This window comes from Cuculus canorus, chromosome 2 (assembly GCF_017976375.1).
Source record: "Cuculus canorus isolate bCucCan1 chromosome 2, bCucCan1.pri, whole genome shotgun sequence".
In the NCBI taxonomy this organism is placed as follows: Eukaryota; Metazoa; Chordata; class Aves; order Cuculiformes; family Cuculidae; genus Cuculus; species Cuculus canorus.
The window spans coordinates 6,925,078-6,940,285 of record NC_071402.1 but is presented as its reverse complement, the minus strand read 5'-3'; the positions used below and the strand labels follow the sequence as shown (position 1 = coordinate 6,940,285).

Below are 15,208 nucleotides of genomic sequence, written 5' to 3'. Positions count from 1 at the left end.
AAATGCTTATTCCAGCTATAATAGGCATTTGGTTTCTTTCTTGAACCATAAACACAGTTCAAATTCCAGAGTGCATTGTGCTGTGTAAAATAGCTACTCTCAGACAGGAGAGAAGAGAACTAGGAAGCAGCAACAGCTGGATCAAAATTTTAATAGAGAAAGTACGTGGTACTCATTAAAAAATGAGTTTATGGTGATGGAGAAGACAAAAACATAGGAAACTGGATAATCTGAGAAACTGCACTGAGATGGGGGAATGCTGGATGCAGATGTGGTCAGCAGCAGTCAGTGGCTATTCACAACTCTCAGGTGCTGCACACAGTGCGGACACCTGACTAGATGTCCTCAGTGGCATACCTTCACTCCACTCTTCCTCCCTCTCATCCACAGCTACACACAGACAAGAAGTGCCTAAGCGTATGCTTAGTAGATAGCAGAGATCTGTAAAACCCTCCTGCCTTCCTATGGGAGGTCATTCCCAAAGAGCAGTGGGAGATGCAGTGCAGTGGGGAAACTCCATCATCAATCACCCTTGAGAGCTGCTAGCCTGGAAGCCCACTCTACTTAAGGAGTAAAGGCAAAGAGCAGTCTGACTTTTCCTAGCATGCAGCAGGAATACCTTGTCTCCTCGTGTTCCTTTTTCTCCTCTTTCTCCTTGTAGACCCTAAAAATAAAGAGGAAAAAGAGATTATAAAACTCAGTCCAAGCAGAGGCATATTTATCTCCTCTAATTAGTCACCAAATCACTGTGCACTTCTGCACAATCTATTCAAATGAACCTCAAGGGCATTTTCCATGTTGCCAGTCCTCAAAGTTGGCTACAAGCATGGTCTAAGCAGACTTACAGGGTAGGGGCGACCTGTGGGCCCAAGAACGTCTGTAATATTATACTGCCTGCAGACATACAACCCTCCTGCCAACAGCATTGTGGAGGGACAGGGAATGCACCACAGCTGCAGATGGTCTGGAAAACAACCAATGATCTGCATTTTTCATGTTGCTCATAAACAATGAGGACTAAGGTAGAGAACAAGTATGATGGAAAAAACTATTGCATATAAAAAGCAAGAATGTCCATTCCTGGTGGTTTTGGAAGAGCTAGCTAGGCAGACAGCAGGTATGTCTGAGAACTGGCAGATGCTAGACAATCCCTGTCCTGGAGGCCCAAATACATTTTTGCATTGTGAATCCAAAGCCAGATCTCATTTGGACTGCACAATTCATCTCCTCCCAGGTACACCAAAACCATTTGCTGAGGCTTAGTCTGGTGAAAGACAGCAACGTGAAAATGGGTGATCGACTCAATAGGCAGTAATGGATTCCATCTTCCTTTGGCATAGGAAGCACCTTATATTTTACCTTTATTGCAGCAATCAGGCAACGAACTGATGGCTACAGGTGGGCAAATATGCACAGTCAGTAGTGACCTCTCTAAAACTGCCAAAGCTTAGATGCTTCTTATTCTAATAATACCTTTACATTTAAAGTCCAATTTACTTTACACTTCAGTTGGAAGCTTACCTCCAAACTAATGAAAGCTACATGTCTTGGTTTATTTGGTCTGTAGGATGATTTAGATAATTATCAAGATCTTCAGATTTCACGCTGTGGTTGACTGTAAGCAATCTCTGAACAGTCCTGTCCCTCTCTAATAACCCAAACTGAGCCTGCACAGCATCTCCCACTGTGAAGCAATAATCTTGCTATTTTCAAAAAGCAGATGGCCAGAGGTTTAAAAATATGTCTCCTTCAAATGCGTTAATAACTATGGGGCCCTCACATAGACTGAATAGATGATTACTGCCTTGCTCCTCCTCAGCAGCCCAAGCCAAATGACAATTTTATGGGAGAAATGGATAGGACCTGCAGTAACAGTACACCACATGTGAGTGTTTCGCTTCTCCCACAAAAAAAAAAAAAAAGTGATTCAAGGAGCAGGAAGGAAGTGTGCTCATAGCTTTGACTATTTATCACATTAATATTGCAGGGGTCTATGGAATGGGCAGGTAATGCCACCCCTGCATTCATTTCATTATCTTCAAGCGTAATACAATTCAGCCTTAGACCATACAGGGAAAGAGCACACACGTGGGCAAAGACAAGAGCACTCAAGCCACTTTGAATACATTGAGCCTCTTTATAGTGAGTTGTAAAGCAAGTTCTTGGCTGGTGCAGGGAAATCTTTCATTGCATAAGCACGTCTGGTATGCCACTAAAGCACACTGATGCACATTCAAGTCATTAAACCTCAGAAAATCCAATCAGCCTTTAATAACAGCAGCTTAAAGGCTGCCTCTGTAACTACCAAGGTGAGACCACAAGATGGAGATGCTAACTTGATAGAGTCTGATTTATTTTGGTCTTGCCACCCGTTCATTCAAAGCAGGGTTGTCCCCTAAGCTCAAAGGCTATTCCCTGACAGTTCTGAAAATGTGATTGGAAACTTTCTAAAAGATGGTATTTTTTTGGTGGCACTGTGATGAAGCTTTCAAGCACTATAGAAATGGTGCATCAACACAGACCAATGCAATTGCAATACAGTGGGAGCACCATAAAATCACCAGCTGTTATCTCCACAATCAAGTCACTTTTACTGACATCTCTCTACTGGCTACAGGTCTGTTCTCATTTAAATAAGTCAGCAGAAACTCAATGACTCAATGAAGTCAAGAAAATGCCAGTATTTGGATACAGTACAGTTAAGCTGTTAGACATACTTTATATTGCTTATTAAAAAAAAAAAAAAATAAGATAGGTGGGCAGAACACACTGAAAAAGCGAAGAAAGCTTCTGGTGTCAAAAATTTAATAAGAACCATGACTTACCGGTGCACCTACATAGCCTTTAATTCCTGGAGGACCTTGTTTTCCCTCGGATCCCTGGAAAGGATTTGAGATACAGTAAACCATCAGAAATTGTTTCACATGAAAAAACAAGAATAAAAACCAGTTATTCAGAAATGTAGCTTGCACTCCTGGGCTCACAGGGGGCTGTTCAGGCTTCTCGAGTGTCTTAGCCCCAACACAGAGAGAAGTGTCTGACTTTCCAGTTACTTACCTGAACTGACACCCCAATGTTTCCCATTGTCCCCAGTGCTCAGACATTAGCAAGTTTATTTTTCTGCTTTTAGTCTTGCCCTACAAAGGCAAACTGTCCTATGAAAGTTTCTGTACAGGTTATTTCACAAGGCAAAGGCAGTTGGTTCCTGCGTGTTGTGTGGAGGGTGACTGAGCTCTGTCTTGACTCCTGAACACTATTGCAGTGGAACAAAGCACAAGCACACATTGCTGCAGATACTGCAGCAAAGTCTGTATCCTAGAATAAGCAAAGCACAGGCTTGAAAGTGTTATATATTTTGAAGAGTTAATGAAGAAAAAAATCAGAACTATTATAATATTATGTTTATTTTCAGCAAAAGTGAGAGAAATGCAAGAGGATCAGTTACAGTTTCAGCAGCTCTTCAACTGATTACACACTGGCTCCCTTCCTAAAGAAAGTAAACCGAAATGGAAAGTACTCTGACTATGTGCTTTTATGTGCTTTAGAATGCCTACAAATGGTCTGGATCCTCAGCTGAAAAGAATCTGCCCTTAGAGCCCTTCTATGGAGACAGCTTGGGCTGACAACGTGGCTATGAGAACTGGTTAGATCTATTGTATCATCCGTTTGAATGATTAATTTGCTACTTTTCTCATTTTCCTCTTCTTTCTCCTTTCTCATCTTGTTAATTGCTGTATTGGATGGCTTCAAAACAGATCAAGATTTTATTTTTAAATAATTTATGTGTTTGATATTAATAGATGTTCATTGCTAAAAAAAAAAAAAAGGAAAATTATAAATGAGATGTGTTTGCAATGAACTGTTAGCAGAACTGAGGCTTTTTCTGCCCCAGTGCAAGTGCCCAGGATGCTGGTCATTTCACATCACTGTTTACACTTGGCTTAGCCTAAATGATAATCTCTTTTGGAGCAGTCATTAAGCACAGACCTGGCAGGCTGGCTGAATTGTAATTGGCTAGTGTTCCACCTCTGCTTTAAGTAATACATTGCCAAAACTGTCCCTCCCTCTGCTAGAGAGTACTTGATTTACTAAAGCAGAGGAAGCCCTGTCTGTGAGCAGTTCATCAGTCCAGATGCCAGGTGGTTGAACCTGTGGTAAGTACGGAAGTAAACCACAATCCATACTCAAGGGGAAGATTCATGAACAGGTTAACATGATCTGGGCTTAGTTACAAGCAAAAGTGCTTCTGAGATCTCTACAGCATCAGGCACCTGAGGACCTCTGCAAGGTCAGGAAGAGGTGCAAGTCCTCTAATGGCAGAGGGAGAGCAGCAGATATGCACTTAAATCTCTGCCTTCAGCCTGCAGAAAAATACTACTATTAAAGTCTAGACAAAACACCAATGGAAACAGATGCCTGCTCCAGGCTGACCAAGTTATCAAATTCCACCTCAGTACCATTGCATAAAACATGGCTGTAACACAGCAAAATTTATACATAGAGAAACTAGGTTTATCTGGATAAGAAAACTTTCTGAAGCAAACAAGGAGGAAATTTGTCAAAATGAAACTCTTATCTAATAAGTTATATTTAAAAAGACTTGATTTTTTTTTCTCCTGTTTTTTTCCTATCAAGCGCAGATAACTCAGTTCAGATGGGAATGCTATAGTTGTGTCAGTGTGATAGCTATGACAGCCACAAAACATTTCTTTAAATTTTTATTAAAGGCGCAGAAAAATAAGAGGGAAAAGGTTGATATTTGCTTCAGGACACTACAGACTAAAGGGCCTGGTCTAAAAAATCCAAGTTTTTTTGACTGCTATCACATACAGCAGGAGAAGTACAGATATTTTTTTTTTTTTGTCTGGACCACTTACTCCATATAAATTAACGTGCTAGGTCCTACATTCTAATGTGGGAACCTTCTCCATTCACCAGTGGATATTTCTTGCCATCTCAGACCACATGGAATCTTCTGTTACCAGAAGCTCCAACATGGATTAGCACTAGGGTTGACTTTGAGAGTTCTTGTTTGCTTTCACCAGCTCATAGCCGGAAAGATCACACATTCTTCTTAGTAAGCAATGAGGTTCACTTACCAAGTTTGATAAAAAAGGAAAAAAAAACCAACAACAACAAAAAACCACACAAAAATCTCACACATTTTTGCAATGAAGACGCTGAGTCAGGAAAAATCTCTTCTGGGGACTTCACTGAGCAGCAGAAGTAGTAAAACCAGAGATGACATACTGAGGCTATTTCATTCCTGTAACCCATACATGCACCCAAATGGGCTCATCATCCATTATGGTACCTCTGTGGATTGAAGTCCTATTACCAGAAGTCTGAAAGGCCCTTATCTGTGCTACTGGAAGCTTCACACAATTAATGAAGTCTGTAAAAGCTATGATGCACCTCCTTAAAAGAAAGTGCTGGAAATTTCCACTGAGGCAAAAGATTGGAACCCCCACCCCCCCGAAAAAGAAAAGCAGAGGGCTGAATTTCCTGGTGTGTAGATACAGCTGCTGAGCGTGCACCACACTTGCCTGGCACAATGCAAATGAAGATGGATTGAGCTGGGAAGAACCACATCCCAACCAAACAGAGACGTTGCAAAGTAGCTCTTCCTGAAGCCTGGGGCAGAGCCTAGAGCTACTGTATTGATGCTGACAATTTTAAATAAAAATAAGTGATCCGGCAAAAAAACAATCATTATGATATTAATTGGAGACATGACCTTCCCAATTGTCAGCTCTGCCCATCTCCACACATCTCATTCCACACTGTCAAGGTAGCTAGGCTTTACACCAAAGAGTAAAGCAGTGTGGATTCACATTTTAGATTTTAAAGCCCTGTCAGCAAAGTCACGATTGTTTCTTAAAATAGCTCAGGTCAGAATCCAGCTCAAGGACACTGCATGCATTAAAGCAAATAAAAGTCACTGTGAAAGAATACTATAGTTCTATATTTAGTCACTGTAGCTGAGAGGCTAGGGTTAGCCAAGCTCACCTTTTCCCTGGGAGCATTTGGCACTGCCTAGTCAGACACTTTTAGGGCCAGCCCCACCACCACACACAGCCCAGGCCATAGTCTTGAAATTCTGTTCAGCATTGTCTCATTACTTGGCTGAACTATATGTGCCTGATGATCCTGGAAGAAAATAGGGACCATTTTCAAGGATCAAGCACTCTTGGAGGTAGATGTCATTAGCTTGGTTTGTAAAACTTTCCAAAGCAAGGATGAGGAACTTCATACCATGAGGAGCTTCATACAGTCTACTGGTTTGTAATTACACTATGAGAAACAAGCAGGACAGAAAGAATATATGTATTTATTTATATGATAGAAGAGATGCCACTGACAAGCATTTGTGGGTGATAAATTGTATTCTTTTCATCCACTTCCAAATTCCACGGAAGGATAAAACAATATCCAGAGTGCCTCCACTCAGGACTGTATCTGGAAAGGTGTTCAGACACTTAACTCCTATTTGAGCACAAAGGTATCAGTGAACTCTGTGGGAGGTTTAGATTATCAGATACAGCTCTTCCAGAAAGATGTGATGCTCAAAGAGCTTTGCTTGTACAGGAGCAGAACTAGGTGAAGCAAGCTTGGGCAATCAATCTGTCATCCTTGCAAAACCTTTCATAGGCTCAGCCAAACTCGCCATGCACAATGCCCCTGAAAACACACTTGCCAATCTAGTGTACCATCTTCTTTTTGTGTTACAACAACAAGACTGAAGCCAACCGATGGGTTCCCCCAATAACCAGGGAACAAGGCAATGAGAGCTGAGAGGGAAGAATTGCTCACAAAAAGGGCTTCAAAATTTAGTCACATTTCTGACTTTCAGTTAAGCCTCAGCAGATCCTCATCTAGAAGCAACTTCTTTGAAGTAAACCTAGTGATGCACACTGCCTCAAATTCTCTATCACTCTGCCACTGTCTATCAGTGCAAACTGAAGCTCCCAAAAGAGGCTGAAATACCCAGGCTAGGATTTCTCCATGGTTTTTTTTTTTTTTTTCAGCCTGTTATACAGCAGGGATAATAATTCTCACCTACATCTTTGTCAGAGTTGGGAAGGTTGACTGAAGACATGAAGTGAGCCTTATGTTGCCCCAAAACATATTTGATTCACCTTCTCCATCTATGCTGTTGATCAAACAAAAGGTATTTCTTCTCTTTACCCTACCTAATTCCTGATACCTCAGCAGACTCCTGATGAAAATGAACGTTCTGGGTGAGATTGAGAGTCATAAACAAAACCTAATTTCAGCAATCCACACATACAAGCATTGAATGAAACAAACAAACAAAACAAACCTGCCCATGTAAATAAGATATGGAATACTTACCTTTGGACCTGCTGGCCCAGGTAATCCAAATGCTCCGGGCTGTCCTGGTTCACCCTGCAAATAAGAGCAATATTGATGGCAAATGCTAATCTTTAATCTACAAAGGCTAGGATGTCTCAAAATAATCATTACAAACAGCTTTAGAAGTGGAAGCTCTATCCAGTATACACAGTCTTAAGTACTGTTATTCAGATATCTGAAAGCTTGCAGTGTGCTTTCTTTGCAAAAATGAAAACAGAAAGAAACAACCCAAAACCTGAAGCAGCTATTCATTTGTTCTTCAGTCACAGCCTCCTAAGTAGCAAGAATTGGGTTCCCTAGGTTGTGAACAGCTTGCGCCAACTACAGCCAACTACAGCAACCATGGATTGCCTGGACACAACACAATGCATTTGATCTTGAATAAGATCACCTTGCAGTGCAGTAAACACTTTCTATAAGAAATTCTGCAAGTCCAAGCATGACACTGTCCAGTCCCAGACCACACCATGCGTGATGTGATGAAGTTGCATCAATTCTGGAAGCTATACTGGAAAATTATCACAGTTTTTCTGAAATGGGACAAGTGTGACACAAGGATGTAAGGAACAGGGGGGAAAAAAAGAGCTTTTATGCTGCATAGCACTGCTTTTGTGTGTGCTTGACCTTCCAAACAGTCCTTTCCCCAGATTCCTCCAGTCACCACCAAATTACTGCCACAAAGGAACAGTGAATGAGATCATAAAGGTCCACCACTGGATTGAAAATAATGGAAAGAGACGGTGATCAAGCAGAAAAAAAGGAAGGAAAGCTCTAAAACACACCTATATAAGACTCTGGAAAATGTGGTTTTGATTTTATGCCTCAATTGTAGATATCTTAAAGGCAATATTTGGTATACTTTATCTTTCTTTGAGCTAATTCTGAATGTCTTCCTTTGCTCTTACCTTTTAGCACAAGAGGAGTTCAGGTCCTTGTTTCCACGACCAAGGCACCTCTTTCCCTCACACCCGTCCATTATGGTAGCACAAGATTCTCCCCTGCATCCCTAGCCAACGACTCTTAGTCAAACTTAAATGTCCAAGCTCTGCTGTGGCAGTTATTAACCAGCAGAGCTACAGCAGCAGGTCTCAGACCACAGGCTAACACAACTGCTCCTTTTCCCATCTTAATGAATGGTAACAGAGCTGTCCCTGGAGCTTCTCAGGATAACTAATCCATACGACACCTGCCATCACTGCAAATGTGCCAAGGAGAGTGCTGGGCCTATTAACCTCCTGCCATTTGTTTCTGCTGCTCCTAAAATGGCCATACAAATCCCCAAGACATGTTCCACTCAATATAGATTGATTTCCACTCTCTGCCTTGCACTGAAAAGCAAGGATTATGTTGGAGGCTTACGGCTTCTCCCTTTGCTCCATCCTTCCCAGGGGGGCCAGGTGAGCCCAGGGAGCCCTGAAACAACAACAGAATTATTGTGAGCACAATATCAACACCCATTGCAAGTACAAGGACATGAGTATCTTATCAAGGCAGGAATAAGGAATGAGGAGAATCATTTCAATGCAAACCTTTCTTACTTACTGTCTGTGAAGGAGCTGCTGCTGACATTAACACACTACGGCCAATTGATGAGCTGTTAATGATGAACTAGGCACTTCTAGCCACTTAACTCATTTAAGAAAAAATTAATATAAAAGCTCTACAGCTAATTAAACATATAACCATTAAGTCATCTTAATATCATCTCCCCCTAGCCTCTTTGTCCACCATTCCACTGTCTAAAATTACAGCTTTTTTTAGTGTGTCACTAAATACTGATTTCTTTTAAATTTTTTATTTTATTTTTCTTTATTCCATGCTTGTACAGTATCTGTCTCAAAACTCAGGAGCCTCTAGGCACAGCTATAAATGCACGTAAGTAATGAGCCTAAATGCAAACAGTAAAGAAGTCTTGAAAAGCTCAAGCAGCCCTCAGGAACTGCCCTAGCCACAGGGAAGCATGTCTCAGAGCTGTGAACATGCAAAGGTCTAGAAAACAAGAAACAGAAAATCAGGCACCGCTAAACTAAATACATGGAGGTTTGTAACATCACAGCTAACAGGAATTGCAGCAAACGTGGGGAAAAGGCAGGTTTGCTGCATACAGCTGGCAATTTAAAGAACAAATGGAGAATAGAAAGAGAATAAACACACAAAACGCAAGCCAATGTACACTGCAAGGAACTGTCTCAGTATTTTCACAGGCACTGCAGCAGTTTCTTTTTAAGTGCATTGTGAAAATAAAAACCCACAACCTAAACTAAGAAACACTGTGAACAGACACTGTGAACTGCCACTCTGGGCTCTGAATAAACTGAGCTAAAGCTAACTTGTTGTGCATTACTTGGAGGTGGACCTTTCCTTGCAGTCCTGAACATTTGGTGTTTTACAAGAGGAGAAAAAGTCTAAAGTGCTAAAATCCCTCCTGCAAATTATGTTTAAGCCATTTCTGATAAACATGTCAAAAGTAAACACTAGTTGACAGAGCAAGATCAGTGCAGGATAATCTTTTGTTGTTGTTTTTAAGAGGCTCCCACAGCAAGCAGCTAAAGGCCAACTCAGGGCAAAAGTTATCTATGTTCAGTGCAAGACAGGACATGATATTCTTTGGCCTTCCATGCCTCATACTGAATAAACACGGGTGGTTCTGTATATGGAGGCATTAGCACTGAGCTGCTAATCTGTTTCACTGTTCTATTCTGTTTCAGAGTTTTACAAAGTTTAGACAAAGCTCGTGCCCTTGAGATCTTCACATATTTGTCAAATGTGGCAAAGCATCGTCAATAGGTTTAAAGATTTTAAGAAGCACTTGACGGAAAATAGTACAACAGCATAATCTCCTGCCCTTAGCACCTTGCTAACATAAAACATGAAAATACAGAGGTGAAACAAAATACTTAGAAGAGGATGCATTTTCATTAGTCTTCCACAATATTTATAAAATCTGAAACTTTTCACAGTATAATTAATAAAGGCTTGGACTTACTTTTTCTCCTTTATCCCCTTTTAGTCCAGGAAAGCCAGGAGGACCTTCTTCACCCTGCAAGAAAAATAGCTCATACGAAATACCATACTATTTTGTGGTATATTTGTATACCTTAGACAGCGTAGTCATTTGTTGAGTGGAAGCCAACTTCTCCACTTCACTGGTAACAATGTTGTTATTGATCCCCTGTAATTTGCCTGCATTTGAAAGGTTCAGTTCCAAATTTCCATTCAAGTGTCTTCCTCTATTCATTCCCTCCTCTCCTCTTGGAAATACCATCCAGAATCAGTCTTTTTTCAAGGGAAAGAGTAGAGACCTATCTTTGTAAATAAAAGTATTTGAAGTATATAAGCTTTTCACTGAGACACTCACCTGTTGTAACATTTCAAAGCACAAGGACTTGAAATTTGGCATGGACAACTTACTGAGTTTCCAATGGCATGGAATTTTTTGGAAAAACTAAATGTGGATATTTTTTCCCCTTTACCTGCTTACATCAGGACAAAATGTAACCTTAGAAGCCACTCCATTTAGACCTTATCAACAGGTACTTCTCATAGTCAACAGCTAACTTTAACAAAGAATCAGAGTAGGCTTCAACCAATACTCTGTGAATAGAGTAAGATTATGCCCGCTGTTGTGGAGTAGTTGCTGGTGATCCCGTAGCCTGCCTACATCTGTCCTGTATGTTCATTCTCTAACTGACTGCAGCCCGGTTGCAACATTGCTGGATTTTACCAGAGAAGCTGGAATGAGTCCTTCGATGGACTGTTAGCAGTGCCTCTGCTACATAAGACAGTGGACATCTGTATGTGTGATGTAAAGCAACTAACTCTATTGGAAAATGACATGCCACAAAGCAGAGCTAAGTGACTGAGAGCTTTTTGCACATCTGCTTTTGTAAAAAGATAGTATCATAGAAGAATCCTATTGAAATGCATAAAAGTGGTTAAGCAGTTGATGCATATAAGTTTCCTGTATATATATATGGACTACCTACATATTTAGATAAAATCAGACAAAATTCCGCCACTTTCAGACTTACTTGTGTTATTTTTTTCCTGCATGAGAAGTCCAGCAGACCTAGATGGATGTATTCCTAGGGCAAGGTTCCTGTCAATGCCAGACAGCGTGACAAAAACCAGCCTTATTTATTTATAGGTATTTTTGGCACTTAAAGGATAATAATAAAGGGTATCAGGAAAGTATCTGTACCGTATATGCAAATCAAAATTATTAGATACTTTTATAATCATATTCCTTGCTAACTGAACCTTCATGAAACACTCTGTCTAGAATTTTCATTGTAGCTAGTGGTAAAAATCAGATCTGCTGTATTTGAATGACTCCCTAATGAGATAGAAAACCCATCAAATAGCAAACATGATTTTTAAGGAAATCATTTGCTCTAAGAGATCAATATAACTTGAAGGAACTGCTGTTCCATTGCAAAGTGTGCAGCACAGGTAGGAGAATGATTTGTGTTTTTTCTATGCAAAGTAATGGAATATGGTCAATTAGCTTCTTTTCTTGCTTCCCCCTCTATCCCTCCCCACGCCGTCCATGAAGTAGCAACTCCTTGGCATAGCCAAACTAATCCTAGCATCAGTCAATAACAGTGCTCACAGAGCTGTTCATGCTGGACAAGACCTCATCAGGTTTCAAGTCTAACTTCCCACTCAAAGCAGCATCAACAATGAATTCAGACCAAGTTGTTCAGGTTTTATGCAATTTGATGTTGAAAACTTCTAACAGTAAGGTTACTTCTCTTCCCCGACACAAATGGTAACTTGACTCCTAAGACTGGAAAAGAAAAAAGTTCTTCTTTTTGCATTTTTTATTTACTAACTAAAGCAGTGTGATTTTTGTCCTTTTGACTTTTAACAGATCTCAAGCAGCTGCCTACAAATATGCAAAGCCCAGAGCAGATCTGTTGACCATCACAGCCAAGAGACTGCATGGACATTTGCAGGAAAGTGCTATAGACTCTCTCTCACTTGGTGACAACACATACCAGAGACAGCTAGTGTGTCTGAATTGCAACCTATAGACCAGAGTCTCCAAGAAGGGAAGAAGGTCTTTAGGGATGCACCATGCTCAGGGAGTATGTGATCCACCATCCAGCACTTCAAAATGCTCACTAAAGACATTTTCTTCAGCTGTTTCTACTGCCATCACCTCTCTCCTGCTGCATAAGGTGAAGCAATACATACCACATACCAGATAGCTTGGCACAGAGCTGATATTTTACTAGAAATAAAGCTGGAGAGTTTTGCCTGCTTGCAATAGAAATCCTCCAGTATCCTCCAGCTTTAGCAGGTTTTTATCAAGAAGAAAACTGCATAGAGGCAATATAGGCTCTAGAGACAGGTTTAATGTCCCCTGGGGAACCACCGCTGAACCCCACCAGGCTACAGAATGCAGAGCGTCCCTACTTCTGCCTCTTCCACTGACTCCCCATTAACCCCAGCTAGCTGCTTTGTATCCCCCCTGAGCAGAAAAAAACTGTATGGCTAAGGGTAGGTTCAGCAAACGTTTGAACCTTAATAAAAGCATAGGAAGAGATTGTGTTGCGTACATCAAAATGCTCATGTTCATGAAGTAAACTGTGTAACCTGCAGGAGGTAAGTGGCAGAAGAGAGCAGGAAGCAGAAAAACATTAGTTCAGGGGATGGGAAAGAACCCAACAGTTTGCATCCTTAACTTATAACCAGTCGTTCTTCACAGAGGATGCAGCTCACTTTGTTTTGTTTTTTTTAAAACTAACCACCTTCAAGAACTGCATTGCAGAACAAGCACCTTTGGATTTGTGCACCAGCTTTTTGTAACTGGGTACATTCCCAAGAATTGTGCTCAGCATGATACTACAAAGTGATGGCGTATCCCAAAAGTCTGTAGTCCTTCCCTTTAACCTCTTCAATCAGGTCAGTTGGGCTAGCAAAAGAACTCACCTTTCCCTCCAGCATTTGTGGATTAAGAGGCTCTGCTAGTGCACCTATCGTGGAAATCACACCTATCGTGGAAATCCCTTTCTAAAGCCAGGCAAAGTTGCAATTAGACAATGACAAAATTTGCTGAACAAAAAATCACAGTGGCCTGAAATAGCACCGTTCAAGAAGAGTTCTTGGTAAGGATGCTATAGCTTCAGTCATTGAGCTCAAAAGGAATGCAGCAGATTTTCACGAGTACTTTCCTGATTTCGAGCTCATGGATGTGCTGTCCTTTTCTTAACCAATGGAAAGTCAGCCACCTATGTTTAGTTCCATCCTCTGTGCTGCACAGCCAGTGGCCTTTAATTAAACATTTCCACCAAAGTGAGCAAGAGAATAAACAACTCACTGTTGGCAAAATATTTGTTAAAAGAGCCTAGATTTGGCAAGCTGCCATCTGCTCTAAAGCAACCAGAGGACTTTGCTTATCATATGGATGTGAAACAGGCAGTTACATAGAATCATAGAATGTTCTGAGTTGGAAGGGATCTACAAGGATCATTGAGTCCAATTCCCCTCCCTGCATAGGACAACCCAAATATTCACATCATGTGTCTGAGGGTGTTGTCCAAATGTTTCTTGAATATTGTTAGGCTTGACATGATTACTGCTTCCCTGGGGACCCTGTTCCAGTGCTCCACCACAATCTGAGTGAAGAACCTTTGGCTAATATCCAACCCAAACCTTCCCTGGCACCTCATCCTTCCATTCCCTCGGGTGAATGTAAGAAGATACTGTCAAGCAAGAGAGAGTAGGCAGGTAGTGCATGCACTGAAGTCGTATATTGACACAGACTGTCAGTATAGCGAGGTGATGTAGTGTGCAGGTAGCTACCTATTTCTACAAATGCCATTTTTCACTTATCAGTAGTTATTCTGTGATTATTTACTTGAATTACAGCAATGCCTCATTTGTTCCACTCTTGGGTCATTCTGCTGGACACCATATGAATACATAGTAAATGATGCTTCAGAGCTCAGTGTAAAATTGCAAGCAATGTGTAAATATAATAAAAAAATAGCAGAGACCGAGAACACAGGCCAGTGAAATAGCTGCCAAGCAGATACGATCTGCAAATGCGCTGGGCTGAAGTATCCAGACACCATAGTGGGAAAACAAGTGGGCTTTAGCAGCTGACTCTACGCCCTAGGGAAGAAAAGCCCATCACATTCCTTGTACAAAGGCCAAACCCAATTGTGCCTCTGAAAGGGATAAAAATAAAAGTATGTACACGCAGACTGGCTGCATTCTCAGCTTCAACACAATGACAGTCTGGTGGTGACATGCAAATCATGCCTATCTGTTTATACGATGCACATCTACTACCGCCCAGCTACTTTATGGATATCTAAACTTTGAAGGCTATCCTTTTATGCAGAAATATCTGGACCAGAGTAAGAAGGTAACAAGGACCAGGTCCTCCAGGGAACTCAGAAGAAGCAGCAAAGGCAGAAGAGACTATTGTCAAGAGGGAAATAGAGCATAGTTTCCAAGTCAGCTTCCCTTTAGGCTTAGACTACATCTTCTGAAGAAGTTTTATGCTGTAGGTGGGGTGATTTATTGCTTCCTCAGTCAACAGTTTTGTGGACAAAAACTTGAATGTGTAGTTAGTTGTACTTGTGAGGAAGTGCATTAACAAATATGGCAACTTGGTTTGAGAAGTTCCTAAATTACTGAATATTGCAAGATCTGAGTATGTAGCACTGCACAAATTGCTCTGAAAACTCCATCTTTCGTTCCTCAAAGAATTGATACTAATACAATCAAATTGAAAAGGTTTTCTGAGCCATACTAAAACAAAAAGTTTAGGAAAAATTTAGTAAAAAACAATAGAAATTAGTATTTTCTTGTATTC

General features: G+C 40.9%; 1 protein-coding gene across 1 annotated transcript in view; it reads right to left on the bottom strand.

Annotated features, from left to right (window-relative positions):
- Positions 1-15,208, bottom strand: part of COL22A1 (collagen type XXII alpha 1 chain) — a 229,564-nt gene that overhangs the window by 96,216 nt on the left and 118,140 nt on the right. Inside the window, exons 13-17 of the mRNA XM_054060475.1 lie at positions 10,364-10,417; positions 8,737-8,790; positions 7,357-7,410; positions 2,826-2,879; positions 620-664 (exon numbers count right to left, since the gene is read on the bottom strand). Of these exons, the coding sequence (XP_053916450.1) occupies positions 620-664; positions 2,826-2,879; positions 7,357-7,410; positions 8,737-8,790; positions 10,364-10,417 (261 nt within the window). The remainder of the gene's footprint in view (positions 1-619; positions 665-2,825; positions 2,880-7,356; positions 7,411-8,736; positions 8,791-10,363; positions 10,418-15,208) is intronic.